This window comes from Microtus pennsylvanicus, chromosome 17, assembly GCF_037038515.1.
Source record: "Microtus pennsylvanicus isolate mMicPen1 chromosome 17, mMicPen1.hap1, whole genome shotgun sequence".
NCBI classification, from domain to species: domain Eukaryota; kingdom Metazoa; phylum Chordata; class Mammalia; order Rodentia; family Cricetidae; genus Microtus; species Microtus pennsylvanicus.
Window position 1 is genome coordinate 38,300,392 of NC_134595.1, and position 11,513 is coordinate 38,311,904.

General features: G+C 55.4%; 1 protein-coding gene across 1 annotated transcript; it reads left to right on the forward strand.

Moving 5' to 3' along the window:
* Window positions 1-6,877, forward strand: Gmppa (GDP-mannose pyrophosphorylase A). The gene is made up of 13 exons (XM_075951260.1): window positions 1-84; window positions 772-897; window positions 998-1,095; window positions 2,292-2,395; window positions 2,690-2,876; window positions 3,186-3,245; window positions 4,199-4,329; window positions 5,205-5,339; window positions 5,458-5,555; window positions 5,710-5,756; window positions 5,903-5,995; window positions 6,163-6,331; window positions 6,612-6,877. Exons 2-13 carry the CDS (start codon window positions 858-860, stop codon window positions 6,710-6,712), a joined length of 1,263 nt encoding a protein of 420 aa, XP_075807375.1. The 5' UTR covers window positions 1-84; window positions 772-857; the 3' UTR covers window positions 6,713-6,877.
* Window positions 6,878-11,513: the final 4,636 nt, after the last annotated feature.

Genomic DNA, 11,513 nt, shown 5'->3' on the forward strand with positions numbered 1-11,513 from the left:
GCGCTCTCGCGAGTTGTAAGGAGACACGTACGCGGAAGGAGCAAGCAGCAGCAGGCGGCAGAGCTGGCGTAAAGGGAGCTAGTGGTAAAAGGACCTACTTCGTGGAGGGGTGGTGGCCAGGGTAGGGGTAGGGGACAGACCCTAGACGTAGGGAGGGCTCCGAGGTCCCGTCCTGCTCTCCTCATGTCCTGGATTGTTTTGGTTCCATAACCCTTGGCTACGAGAAACTAACGTCTGTTGGACAGACTCAGTTGTGGGGTCCAGAGGGTCAGCAACCAATCCTCGGAATCCAGAGATTTGGCACCAGTCCTCAGTACGGGCACTGCTGGAGCTTGTAGTGTTTGGCATGTCAGAGACACCTGTCCTTTGACTGAGTTTTAGCACATGCAGTTGTGGGATTCACATTCAGCACCCAGATTGGTGCTCATTTAATGCAGATTAGTGCTAGTACGCTGCTCGGGGTTCATTCTTAGGACTGAAATGAAATACCCGGGGCTCACGCGAGGTTTTTGCGGTTCCATATTCACCGCTGGAATTCGGAGCCGAACATCTAGAAAGAAGATGCAGACGCTTGCGAGTTATTGGGATGGAGGCTTCTGGTTGTTGATGTTTGGGGTCAGACAAGGGAGTCCGTTGAGTTCCCAGAGTGTACAGAATTTCTTCCCTGACAAATGGTGGGGTGCAGGTTTTTGAAGGCTACTCAATTCTGGATTGGCATGAAATTGGTGGTGGTAGGAAGGACTGTACTGAACTTTTGAGTTTGCATCCTAGGAAAGGGCGACGTGCTGCGATTTGAAGTGTGAGATCTGAGTGTAATTCTTCTGTTGGCGGTTGAGGTTTAGGTAGCAATCTCCATCATGCTCAAAGCTGTGATCCTCATCGGAGGCCCTCAAAAGGGTGAGGAGCTGTTGAATAGGGGAAGGGGTAGGCTGGAGCGGTCGGTGGGGTTAGGACAGCAGGAAGTAGGAGGCTAAACTATTCTCCTCTCCTCTCCCAGGGACTCGTTTCAGGCCTTTGTCTTTTGAGGTGCCCAAACCACTGTTTCCTGTGGCGGGCGTCCCTATGATCCAGCACCATATAGAAGCTTGTGCCCAGGTAACCCTGTAGGTTCTCTCACACTACACTTCCCGCTCATCTCCTTCCTGCTGCCTGTCTCCTCTTTCCCACCAAGGAAACTTCGTGGGCTGTCATTCACAGGTGCCTGTGTGAGTGGCATTTCTTCGGGTGGTGCAGAGCTCCAGCTAGCCCTGTTGACTCCCCTGCCTCTTGCTGCTTGGATTTCACACCTAGTTTTACAGAGGCATGGGGGCCTCTGTTGATGGTAAAGCGCAGAGCCCACGCTGCAGCTCCTTTTCTTTATTGCTTTGTAATAGGTGAGGTTTGGGCTTGAGTCCAGTCTCCCTTCTGTGACCCGGAGCAAGTGGAATTCTTACCTTCTTTGAGCTCTGGTTTTCTTATCTGTAAAGTAGAGATTAGACCTCCTTTGTAGAGAAGCAAGACTGTAAAATGCCTAATTCAATGCACACCCTCGATTATACCCTCGTCTCATGCTGGTATCGAACTGAGGATAATATATAATGGGAGATGTTCGTTTGATACGGTGCTGACTTGCAGAAACATGAGGACCCGCGTTAGCTCCCCATCACCTTATATAAAGAGCCGGTCATGGTGATGGACGCTTGTAATCTCAGCACTGAGTCTGGGGCTTACTTGGCCAGCCAGTCTGTCCTTATCATTAGGTCTCAGACCGTGACACACACATACACACACACACACACACACACACACACACACACACACACACACACGGTGGACTGCTCCTGAAGGGAGACCTGACCTTTGGCCTCCAGGTGGATGAATTCACATGGGCATGTGTGTGCCCACCCATGCATGCACACACATGCATGAGCTACAGATAAAGATCAGAGAGAGAGAGCACTTGTCTAGTATGTGTGAGGCCTTAGGTTCAGTCCCCAGTACTGAGAGAGAAAGAGGGGGCCCTGGATAAGGAAAGGGAGAAAAGGTGACTGGATCATACATTAATGTAACTTGGTAGCTGAAATCATTCTTAGAGTGGGTTCCAGTTCAGGTGCATGGGAGAATATAATGAAATGGAAAGATTTAGACGGAGGGTTCTTCTATCTTCTGCATTACCCAAAAGAAAAGCAGGCTAGAATGGTTGATTACCCAGGATACACAGCTGAAGCTGAACTTGTATCCTCTGGACTTCTGGACCAGATTCTCCTAATTCCATCAGAATTTTTCTCTCCCAACCTCTTCTCTTGTCCTAGGTTCCTGGGATGCAGGAGATTCTGCTCATTGGCTTCTACCAGCCTGATGAGGCTCTCACCCAGTTCCTAGAAGCTGCCCAGCAGGAGTTTAACCTTCCAATCAGGTGTTTGAATGCATGAGCGCATGCACACACTGCACACACACACACACACACACACACACACACACACACACACACACAGAGTCTCGAAGTTCTTGGAGTGGTTTGAGTCAGTATTTGTCAGGGTTCATTTCATACCCAAGGGATTCTTATTTTGGCCATCAGAATTGCTTAATATAAGGTTTCTCTGCAGGCCTTGGCCAGTACTTCTGACAAGGGCAGAGATATTGGGGGAGGGTGAGTCCGCTACCCTGGCTCATGGTGTCTCACTGAGTTGGCTGGGGTTTCTGGGGACAGATACCTGCAGGAGTTTGCTCCTCTTGGCACAGGAGGTGGTCTCTATCATTTCCGGGACCAGATCCTGGCTGGGGCACCTGAGGCCTTCTTCGTGCTCAATGCTGACGTCTGCTCGGACTTCCCCCTGTGTACCATGCTGGATGCTCACCGACGCCAGCGCCACCCTTTCTTACTCCTCGGCACCACAGTGAGAGGGGGGGGGCTGGGCGGGCTGAAGGCTGTAGAGAGGCTGGGACCACTCTAGGTCTTAGAGTAGAAATGGCTGCTGGGAGGGAGATGTGCTCCCCAACGGGAATGGAGGTGTCATTGGTAACCCTGAGCCCTTTGGTTGCTGGGAAGTAGGGAGAGGGAGGGCAGCTGTCAGCTCCCGACTCTGCTGAAGGCCTGTCAGTGTCAGAGCTACGTGCCAGGTGTTAGAGGGGAAGGAAAGGAGAGAAAACAGCCTCGGCTGCCCTGGAGAAGGCAGGTCACTGTCTCGGATATGTCTGTCTCTCAGGCTAACAGGACACAATCCCTCAACTACGGCTGCATTGTTGAGAATCCACAGACGCATGAGGTGAGAGCAGAACGGGGGCTGGGCACCCCTCTGCAAGATCAGCCCCATACCTCTAGAGAATGCTGAGAACACTCTAAGGTGGACCCCATCGTGTCCAGTGGATAGGACAGTGTGGGTACCATACCCCCTACCCTTCCCTTGGAACCCTTTAAGAAAGAATGGCGGGGGGAAGGGCTGCCAGTTCATTTCTGTAGGTGTGATGTCTTAATAAATGTATGCACGGGGCACTCTGGAACACAGAAGAGAGGCCCGGCGATGGCTTGAGTGGGGGACAGGGCTTCCTTCAGGAGCAGGGTGAGCAGGCAAAGACAGGTAGGAGGTGCATGGTGCGCCATAATTACTGAGGTAGGAGCATACTCCCTAAGGCAAAGGGGCATTGTCTCTGTCTGTGAGAGTCTCTGTCCCTGAATCTCACTGATTTTGACACAAGAACCATTTGATTTATTTATAATTTAACATATATAAAACATATGTAATGTACATGTATGTGCATATGAATACACGCAGTTTTGAGGCTGGCGTCAGCTAGACATGAGAGAAACAGAACCACATTTCCTACCCCCCTGAAACCTCAGTCTACAGGAAAAAGAGTCAGAGGCCAATCCTTAGAAATGGCACAGTGGCCTGAGTGAGGTACGTCCCGAGGTCAGGGGTGACAGGCCCGAATAGCCACGTGGAACTGGCAGGAGAGGACTGAGGGGTAACAATGTCAACTGGGTTTCTAAAGGTGGGTTTTCCAGAGGAGGAGGGAAGGACATCCCAGTGGCCTGGAGCTGTGCTCCTGCAATGCTAGGGCTTAGAGAGGGTAGAGCAGGTAGCCCTGTGGGGATGTAGAGCCTGGTAGAGGCAAGGGGTGGGCTACCGTTTGGGCCTGGGAATGAGAGCGTGAGATTGTGTTGTTGTTGGTGGTGGTGGTCTGCCCTCCACTATCCTCTCTGTTTTCACGTCCTTAGGTCCTACACTATGTGGAGAAACCCAGCACCTTTATCAGTGACATCATCAACTGTGGCATCTACCTTTTCTCCCCAGAAGCCCTGAAGCCTCTTCGGGATGTTTTCCAGCGTAACCAACAGGATAGGCAACTGTGAGGCAGCCTCCATGACCCTGGGACCCAACCCCAAACATCCTAGACCCAGACTCCTGCCCCCTGCCAGGCTCTGAAGGTTCCACGTCACCCTTCTCACCCTCTCTCCCTTTGCCCTTTCCCAGCGTCCTCTCTAGCTGGCCTCCCTAAGCCCCTCCCCTTCTAACCCCATTCTGTCCCTCTTCCTTATACACCCCAGCTCCTCCTCTGTCACTGCCTGCCTATTCCCCTTCTGGTCCGTTTCTCTCCAGCCCTGGGTGTCCCAGAGACATCTTTCAGAACAGACGGCAACACACACTTGGGTGCCCATGTGCTCAAGTGCAGACACACACACGTTTACACACACACACAGGCTGCCCAGAGACCTGCTTGCTCATGTGAGGTTCGTCCTTCCCAAGCCTGAAAGCTGCCTATTAGGCTTCTCCCGCCCAGATCCCATCTCACGCCTCATTCATCTGCTGACAACCATTTCTCACTCCACCATGTCTCTGCTTCTCCCCATCTCTCCTGGCTTCTCTGTCTCTGTTTCCGCTGAGCTGGCATCTCTACCATCTCTTTCCCCCCTCTCTCTGTGACTGTCTCTGCCCTCACCAGCTGCCTTGCTCTGGGGTGAGTTTGTTTTTTTTTTTTTTTTTTTTTGTGCCATCCAGTAAGGGAGGGTGACTAGATGGGTGACTGGGGGGAGGGTAGACGTGACAAGGATGGGAGGAGTGGGATCCAGCTAGGCATGGGGCTCCCCAGTGAAAGCAGTCTATCAAAGGTAGGAGAAGAAGTCCCTAGAATTTGGATAGACCTTGATAGAGGAGCCAAGCTAGAGGCCTCGAAGAGGTGGCGAAAGCCCCTTCAGTTCTGATGTCTTCTCCTTTCCTGGCCAGAGAGGAATCTCCAGGCTCATGGCCTGGGGCAGGGACCATCCGTCTGGAGCAGGATGTGTTCTCGGCCCTAGCCGGGCAGGGCCAAATCTATGTGCACCTCACTGATGGTATCTGGAGCCAGATCAAGTCTGCAGGGTATGTGGGGGTTTGGGAAGAGACTGCCTCTGATCTTGAGGCTCTGAGAGTGGCATTGGGATGGTAGGCACAGGTCCTGTTGGACCATGAGTGTCTCACTCCCTTTTCCGACCCCTAGCTCAGCCCTCTATGCGTCCCGTCTGTATCTGAGCCGATACCAGATCACTCACCCAGAACGGCTAGCCAAACACACTCCAGGGGGCCCACGAATCAGAGGTACCACCCCATCCCATCATTGCCATTTACTGTCCCACACCCTGGGAGCCTACACTCTTCACCTCAGGTGCGGAAGTGAAGGCTCAGTCTCCCCCCACCCCCGTCCAAATGTGTTTCGGGGTATCTGCCCTCAGGTTGTTTCTTCTGCTTCTAGGAAACGTTTACATCCATCCAACTGCTAAAGTGGCCCCATCCGCTGTGGTAAGCTGTGGCCCCAACCTCAGGGAGAGGCTGTTGGGATTGGTGGGGATACCCAGGGACTGGGCTTAGATGCTGGTGTGTCTCTCCGCTTTGGCTCACCTGTTATGGGGCCTTGAGCATCCTCCGTCCCCCCATTCTCTCCACAGCTGGGCCCCAATGTCTCCATTGGGAAGGGGGTGACTTTGGGCGAGGGTGTGCGTCTGCGAGAGAGCATTGTCCTTCATGGAGCCACTTTGCAGGTAGGAACCAGGCACACCGTAGTGTGTGGTACCCAAAACGGCCGAGGGGGAGGGCCCAGGGATGCCTCCCAGGGCAAGAATGGTGAGCACTAGGCTCTGCATCTCCCTTCCACACATTCTTATGCCTACCTCCCATTCCACTCACCTTGAACCATCCTATTTGACAGGAGCACACCTGTGTCCTTCACAGTATCGTGGGCTGGGGAAGCACTGTGGGGCGCTGGGCCCGCGTAGAGGGGACTCCCAATGACCCTAATCCCAATGATCCCCGAGCCCGCATGGACAGTGAGAGTCTCTTCAAGGATGGAAAGCTACTTCCTGCCATTACTATTCTGGGTATGGTTTGTGGGGGTTAGGGGTAAGGGTTGGGAAGCTCCACAGGTGATGTCTTGTATGTATCATGCACGTGTGTGTGTGTGTGTGTGTGTGTGTGTATTCTTTCAACAAATACCAAGATCCTGTCATGTACTCTGCCTGAATGAGTCCCTGGGGGCTGAGACCAGGAGCACAGAAGGGCAGGGAGGGCCCCCTCTTGATGGCCTAGTCATGGCCCAGGCTTCCTCCCCCATCACCTCTCAAGACCTGCTTGCTCCTGGTGCCCTCGCCCATGCTTCAGGCTGCCGCGTCCGGATCCCTGCCGAGGTGCTCATCTTGAACTCGATCGTTCTGCCACACAAGGAGCTGAGTCGAAGCTTCACCAACCAGATCATCCTGTGAGGGGGTGCTGCCCACTCCCCTTCGGGCTACTGCCTGCCTGGCCAGCTCTGTCCAGAAAGGATCTGAGGAAACCAGGCAGAATCCTCCCTTGCAAGGAGCCACGTGTGTGGCCCGGGACTTCTGGCCTCCCTCCCCAGGCCCAAATAAACCCCTACGAACCTTGGAGCCAGCTTGGACTCCGCTTGTGCCTGGGCTGGGGGTGGAGGTATGAGAGGGGCAGCTGAGTCAGGCCCCCCCACATTAGCATTTAAATTGGAGTCCTTGCTGCTGGCTCATGAATAATGAATCCAGAGTCTTGGTAAATCTCCCCCTCCCACTGCCTCAGCCTTCTGCACTAGCTGCTTTAGAGGGAGACCCTCCAGGCTCCCTGGCCTGCTGGCCCTCTGACCTTCACCCTGCTTGCCTGCCTCCCTGGGCCTGGCTTTATAGAACGCTGAGAGAAAGCTGAGGGATTTCAGTGGGCACACGCACACTTGCTGGGAGGCTTGGGCCCAGACTGCACACCCAGCAGCCCGTTCTCAGCTCCTGCCAAGACCCAGCCCTGGCCTGTTTAACGCTTTGCCAGCTCCATCTGCTCCCAGACTGCCTTTGGGGAGTTGGGGGGTTTTGCCCCTACTCCAGGGGTCTCCCACTCCTCTGGCAGAGGTCTCTCGTCAGGAGACGCATTGTCACCTTTTGGCAGCCTCGGACCTTCTGGCAGGTCATAGCCCTGCTCTGCACACGTCTCTCATGTTTGCCCATGACCCCAGTGTGCCCCTCTTGGCACCCCCCTTTCCACAGCTGTGGGTGCTGAGCTTAGTTGCCAGATGAGCTGGTAATGATCGTAATCTGCTAATTGAGAGGAATCTAATTACCCGGAGAGAATAGGGGGGCAGGGTTTGGGTGGGAGGCAGGAGGGGGTCCTGGCAACCAGCTTGGGTGGCAGGCAGCAGGGTGTCCGGGTCTTGTCAACATCAGGGTCGGGACAGAGCCCAGGATCTCGTAGCTTCCTAGGCAGGAAGTTAGAAAGATATATAGGAGCTAGACCAAGGCTGACCTGGGGATTGGCCTAGATGTGACCTCCTGGGTCCTGAGGGCTGGGAGACAGCCATGGGAGATGGCCCAGGGTCTTAGTCCTAACCTGTAACCTGTGTCTCCACAGCCCCTTTCCGTGGTTTCTTTCCACCTGCCCCCAGCCGAGACCTCTCATCACCATCAGCAGAGAGTTGCAGACCCGCTCAGCCTGGGGTCACCTCCCTGAGGAAGGGGCTAGGAGAGGGTTGGACCACGGGGCCAGGCTCTGGGTCCCTCTCCTCTCCTCCCCCTATCCTGACCCTTCTGTTCCAAGTGGTTGGCAGAGGCCATGGCAGCTCCATCATAAATATGATAATTTAATTATTTTCTCAGCAAAACACCGTGAAATCCAATAAGTCTGTGTCAGACCCTGGCCCCCGGGAGCCCCCTCCTAGACCCAGTGGGGGTGGAGACATGATGGCAGGAGGCACTCGGAGGGGAAAGGGTCAGTGTTTGAAGGTGGGGTGAGGCAAGGAAGCTGAACCCTTCAAAACATTCCCCAGGCTGAGGGGGTCACTCATGCAAAGCATCTAAACAGTAAGGGGGATGATGCCCCCATTTCTCCCCATCTGTCTGAGGGGCAACTCACACCCCATAATATGGGAGCACCCTGCCTCAAGAGGTAGCAGGGAGCCCCCTTGTCTGCTACGCTGGGACCCGCACCCAAACTTGGTCTCATGGAGGTATAGGTGTAGGAGGGTACTGGCTCAGGGGTGGGTTTGAGAAGAAACTGGGGTGGGAAGTGGGGGAAAGCAGGGGGAGGGGTGTGTTCCTGCCATTAGTGCTCCCCCCCCAGTTTCTATAAAAAGATTATTCTGTAAAATCAGCAAAGGGGAACGAGCTGGGGGCCAGGAAGGGGGTGGGTCCCTGGCATCAGACTGGATGGGGCAACTGGGGAGGAGAGCTGAGGCCAGGGACTGAGTATGGAGAGAAATTTGGATGGGCTTCAGGAGCAAGCAAGACAGGGTGAGCCAAGAACATTGGGTAGGGTGGGGGGCCTGGTCAGAGCAGGACTGGGTGGGGGAGGCAGTGCCCTCTTTCCCTCATGTCCTTTTGCTGGGGTTGCCCAGGGCCCAGTCCTACCTCTATATTAGTTCCTCCCCCTGGCACTTAGCAGCCATTATGGGGGAGCAGATTGCAGCCCCCTCCCCCTCTCTGGGAAGCAGGCACAGCTGGGGCCCGCCACATCTGCCTCATCAGCACGGAACACAGCTGGGTGTGCCCAGAGCCATGCTCCCCAAAACACAAAGAGGGCGGGAAGCAAGGAGAGCCCAGACCCCTGAGATAGACACCCTGACACCCCTGCCAACAGACACTCCTCAAAGTGAAGCAACACCCACCAACACACGCTCCCTCGTGTGCAGAGACTGAGAACTGGCAAACACGCAATTACCCAGCCCCGCCTGCCACCCCCGCTCTCCTCCCGCAGCCCACTCTCTTTCCTTTCCTTCCCCCTAAGGCTGCCTTCTGTCACCAAGGCCTGCTCTGAATTGTCCTAGGCTAGGTCTGGGGGAGTGGGGGGCTTTGTTGGCACCAAGAACACCCTTCTAGTTGAGCAAGAGACAGTAAGGGATGCCTCGGGGTCTCGGGGGCTCACCTTGAGAAGCAGCTTACCCTTCTCCCAGGATTGTACCCCTCCCCATAAGGAGACCTACCCCTAGACAGGTGGGGTCTTCATGCCAGCGGACCACCAACGACTATTCCTGTGGCTCGCCTGTGTTCCACAGGACACCACAAGGAGGCGCTGTGCGCTCTTAGTCTCTCTAGACCTGTTCTGAGCAGCTCCTGGGGCCAGCCTCTGCCAACCCTATTATCCAGTAGTCCTCTACCGTCCTCAGTTCATCGGTTGGCTTAGCTATGCCACCCCGGGCGTGTGTGGGGTGTAAGAGTCTGTCCATGACAAGAAAGTCCTTCTCCGCGGAACGGATGATCAAGAGTTCCTTCTTTCTCCTTTCCTAGTTAATAGCTCCTGATTAAACCTGCCTCCTCAAAGATCTCATTTCCCTGCTCGTCTCCTTGGCCGGGTGTCTTGCCCTCAACTTTCTCCTCCCTGCCCCCTCCCATCATCCCACACGGCACCCCCCCCCCACCATGCCCCTCAGAGCTTTAATCCCTCCTGCTGCCGCGCTGCCTTATCTGCTCCCAGCAGCTTTCGCTGCTGCAAAGCCCTCTCCCCCTCCTCCTCGGGATCTTCTCTCTCTCCTTCCTTCTCTCTCTGCTCTCTGACCAGCGCCCCCTTCTGTCTAGCCTCTCTGTCACCCAGACCCCCTTCTCAGGGCTCCTGGCTGATGGCCCTTTGCCCTCTGTCCAGCCTCAGCTCAGAGTCTGGGGGATGCCCACCCACTCCCACTTTCCCCGTTCTACCTCAGGCCACTCCACTGACCTCTCAAACGTCATCGTTTCTGGCCAGTCAGGATTTGTACCTTTCTTCTTCTTCTTCCTGGCCCCCGTTTCCATGTTTTCTCCCTAGTTCTTCCAGATTCCTCTAATCTTGAACCCCAACCTCTCCATTCCTGGGGACCAACGACCTCCGCTTGAGAACGCCCAATTAGATGCTGTGCTTCCCTGGGATAGCCCAGGGAGGGCCTTGTGGGGGGGGTGTGTGCAGAGAGTACTGGTGACAAAGGGGGTAGGGCCTGGCGGTGGGACGCTAACCCTCTTCTGTTGCCTCAGATCACGTCTGGGCCTCCCCATCCCCCTTCCCCGGGACTCTCATTAACCGCTTCTCCTGCCTCGTCCGTGGCATAAATAACCCAGATAAATCAGCCGCCGTCCGCCCCCCGCCCCTCGGCCCCCGCACAGCCCGTTTGTCACCGCTGTTCGCTCGCCAGCCAGGCTTGGCCCGGCCAGCACCCCCCCCCCATCCTTGTCCCTTCTCACCCATGTCTGTCCCACACTGGCTTCCCACCCCCTGGTCAGCACCAGTTCCTGGTTTCTGAGCTTGGGCGGATGGCAAGGAGGTTCCCTTGGGATCAGGAGGCTGGGGATTCGATCTATGAATGCTCCTTAAGAGTTCAAAGGTCGTGTAGTTTATGAATAGAGCCAGCTAGCCAGGGAGTCGGGAGCCCACAAATGATCGGAAGGAGCAGAAACAGCTTCCTCTGGAGGTGTTCCTGGGCTGTAAAGAGGTTCCCTGAGAACCCCTTTAGGTTGAGTCCTGGGAGGCCTGGGTCTCCCCTTGGGGACATTTTGCCCAAGTAAAAGCTCTAAGCATCCTCCCAGTCCCCCCTGGCTAATTCATCCCCCTCTTCCTGTGGCCCCCACCCCTTCCCCGGCGTGTCTAGCCGGAGCTACTCTAACCTTTGCCTCCCTTGCTCGCTACCTTTCTCTTTCCCAATTGCAGGAAGCCCAGTGCACGACCCAGGGCAGGGAGAATTGGACTGTGAACAAATCTGAGAAATGGGAATAATTGGAGGGTCGAAGAGACTGGGTGGGGCTCACGTCCTGGGGGAACGGTAGCCCCTCCCCACACATCCAGCTCTGGGATCTCTAGAAGCCCCTCCCACTCGCTCACAGCCAGTTTAGATCCTGGCCAGCTCCCTTCAGCCCTGTTTTCCCTCCCTGCAAGGGGCAGCTGGTCCCCTGGGAATGGGTGAGAGAAAAGGGGAGGGGCTGAGGGAGCTTGGGCGCAGGGCTGGGGGTGGGGGTGGGGAAGAAACTGGGCCGGGCCCCAGGGACCAGCTGGGCAATGAGCCGGGGAAGCAGCCGGGAGGCTAAATGAGGGAGATTATCACCCAACTGCAGCCGG

Excerpts from the sequence above, each read along its gene's own strand:
- Gmppa (XM_075951260.1), top strand. The coding sequence starts at position 858 with ATGCTCAAAGCTGTGATCCTCATCGGAGGCCCTCAAAAGG. Across the intron at positions 898-997 it reads CATCGGAGGCCCTCAAAAGG|GGACTCGTTTCAGGCCTTTG; the intron begins GTGAGGAGCTGT and ends CTCCTCTCCCAG. Across the intron at positions 1,096-2,291 it reads ATATAGAAGCTTGTGCCCAG|GTTCCTGGGATGCAGGAGAT; the intron begins GTAACCCTGTAG and ends CTCTTGTCCTAG.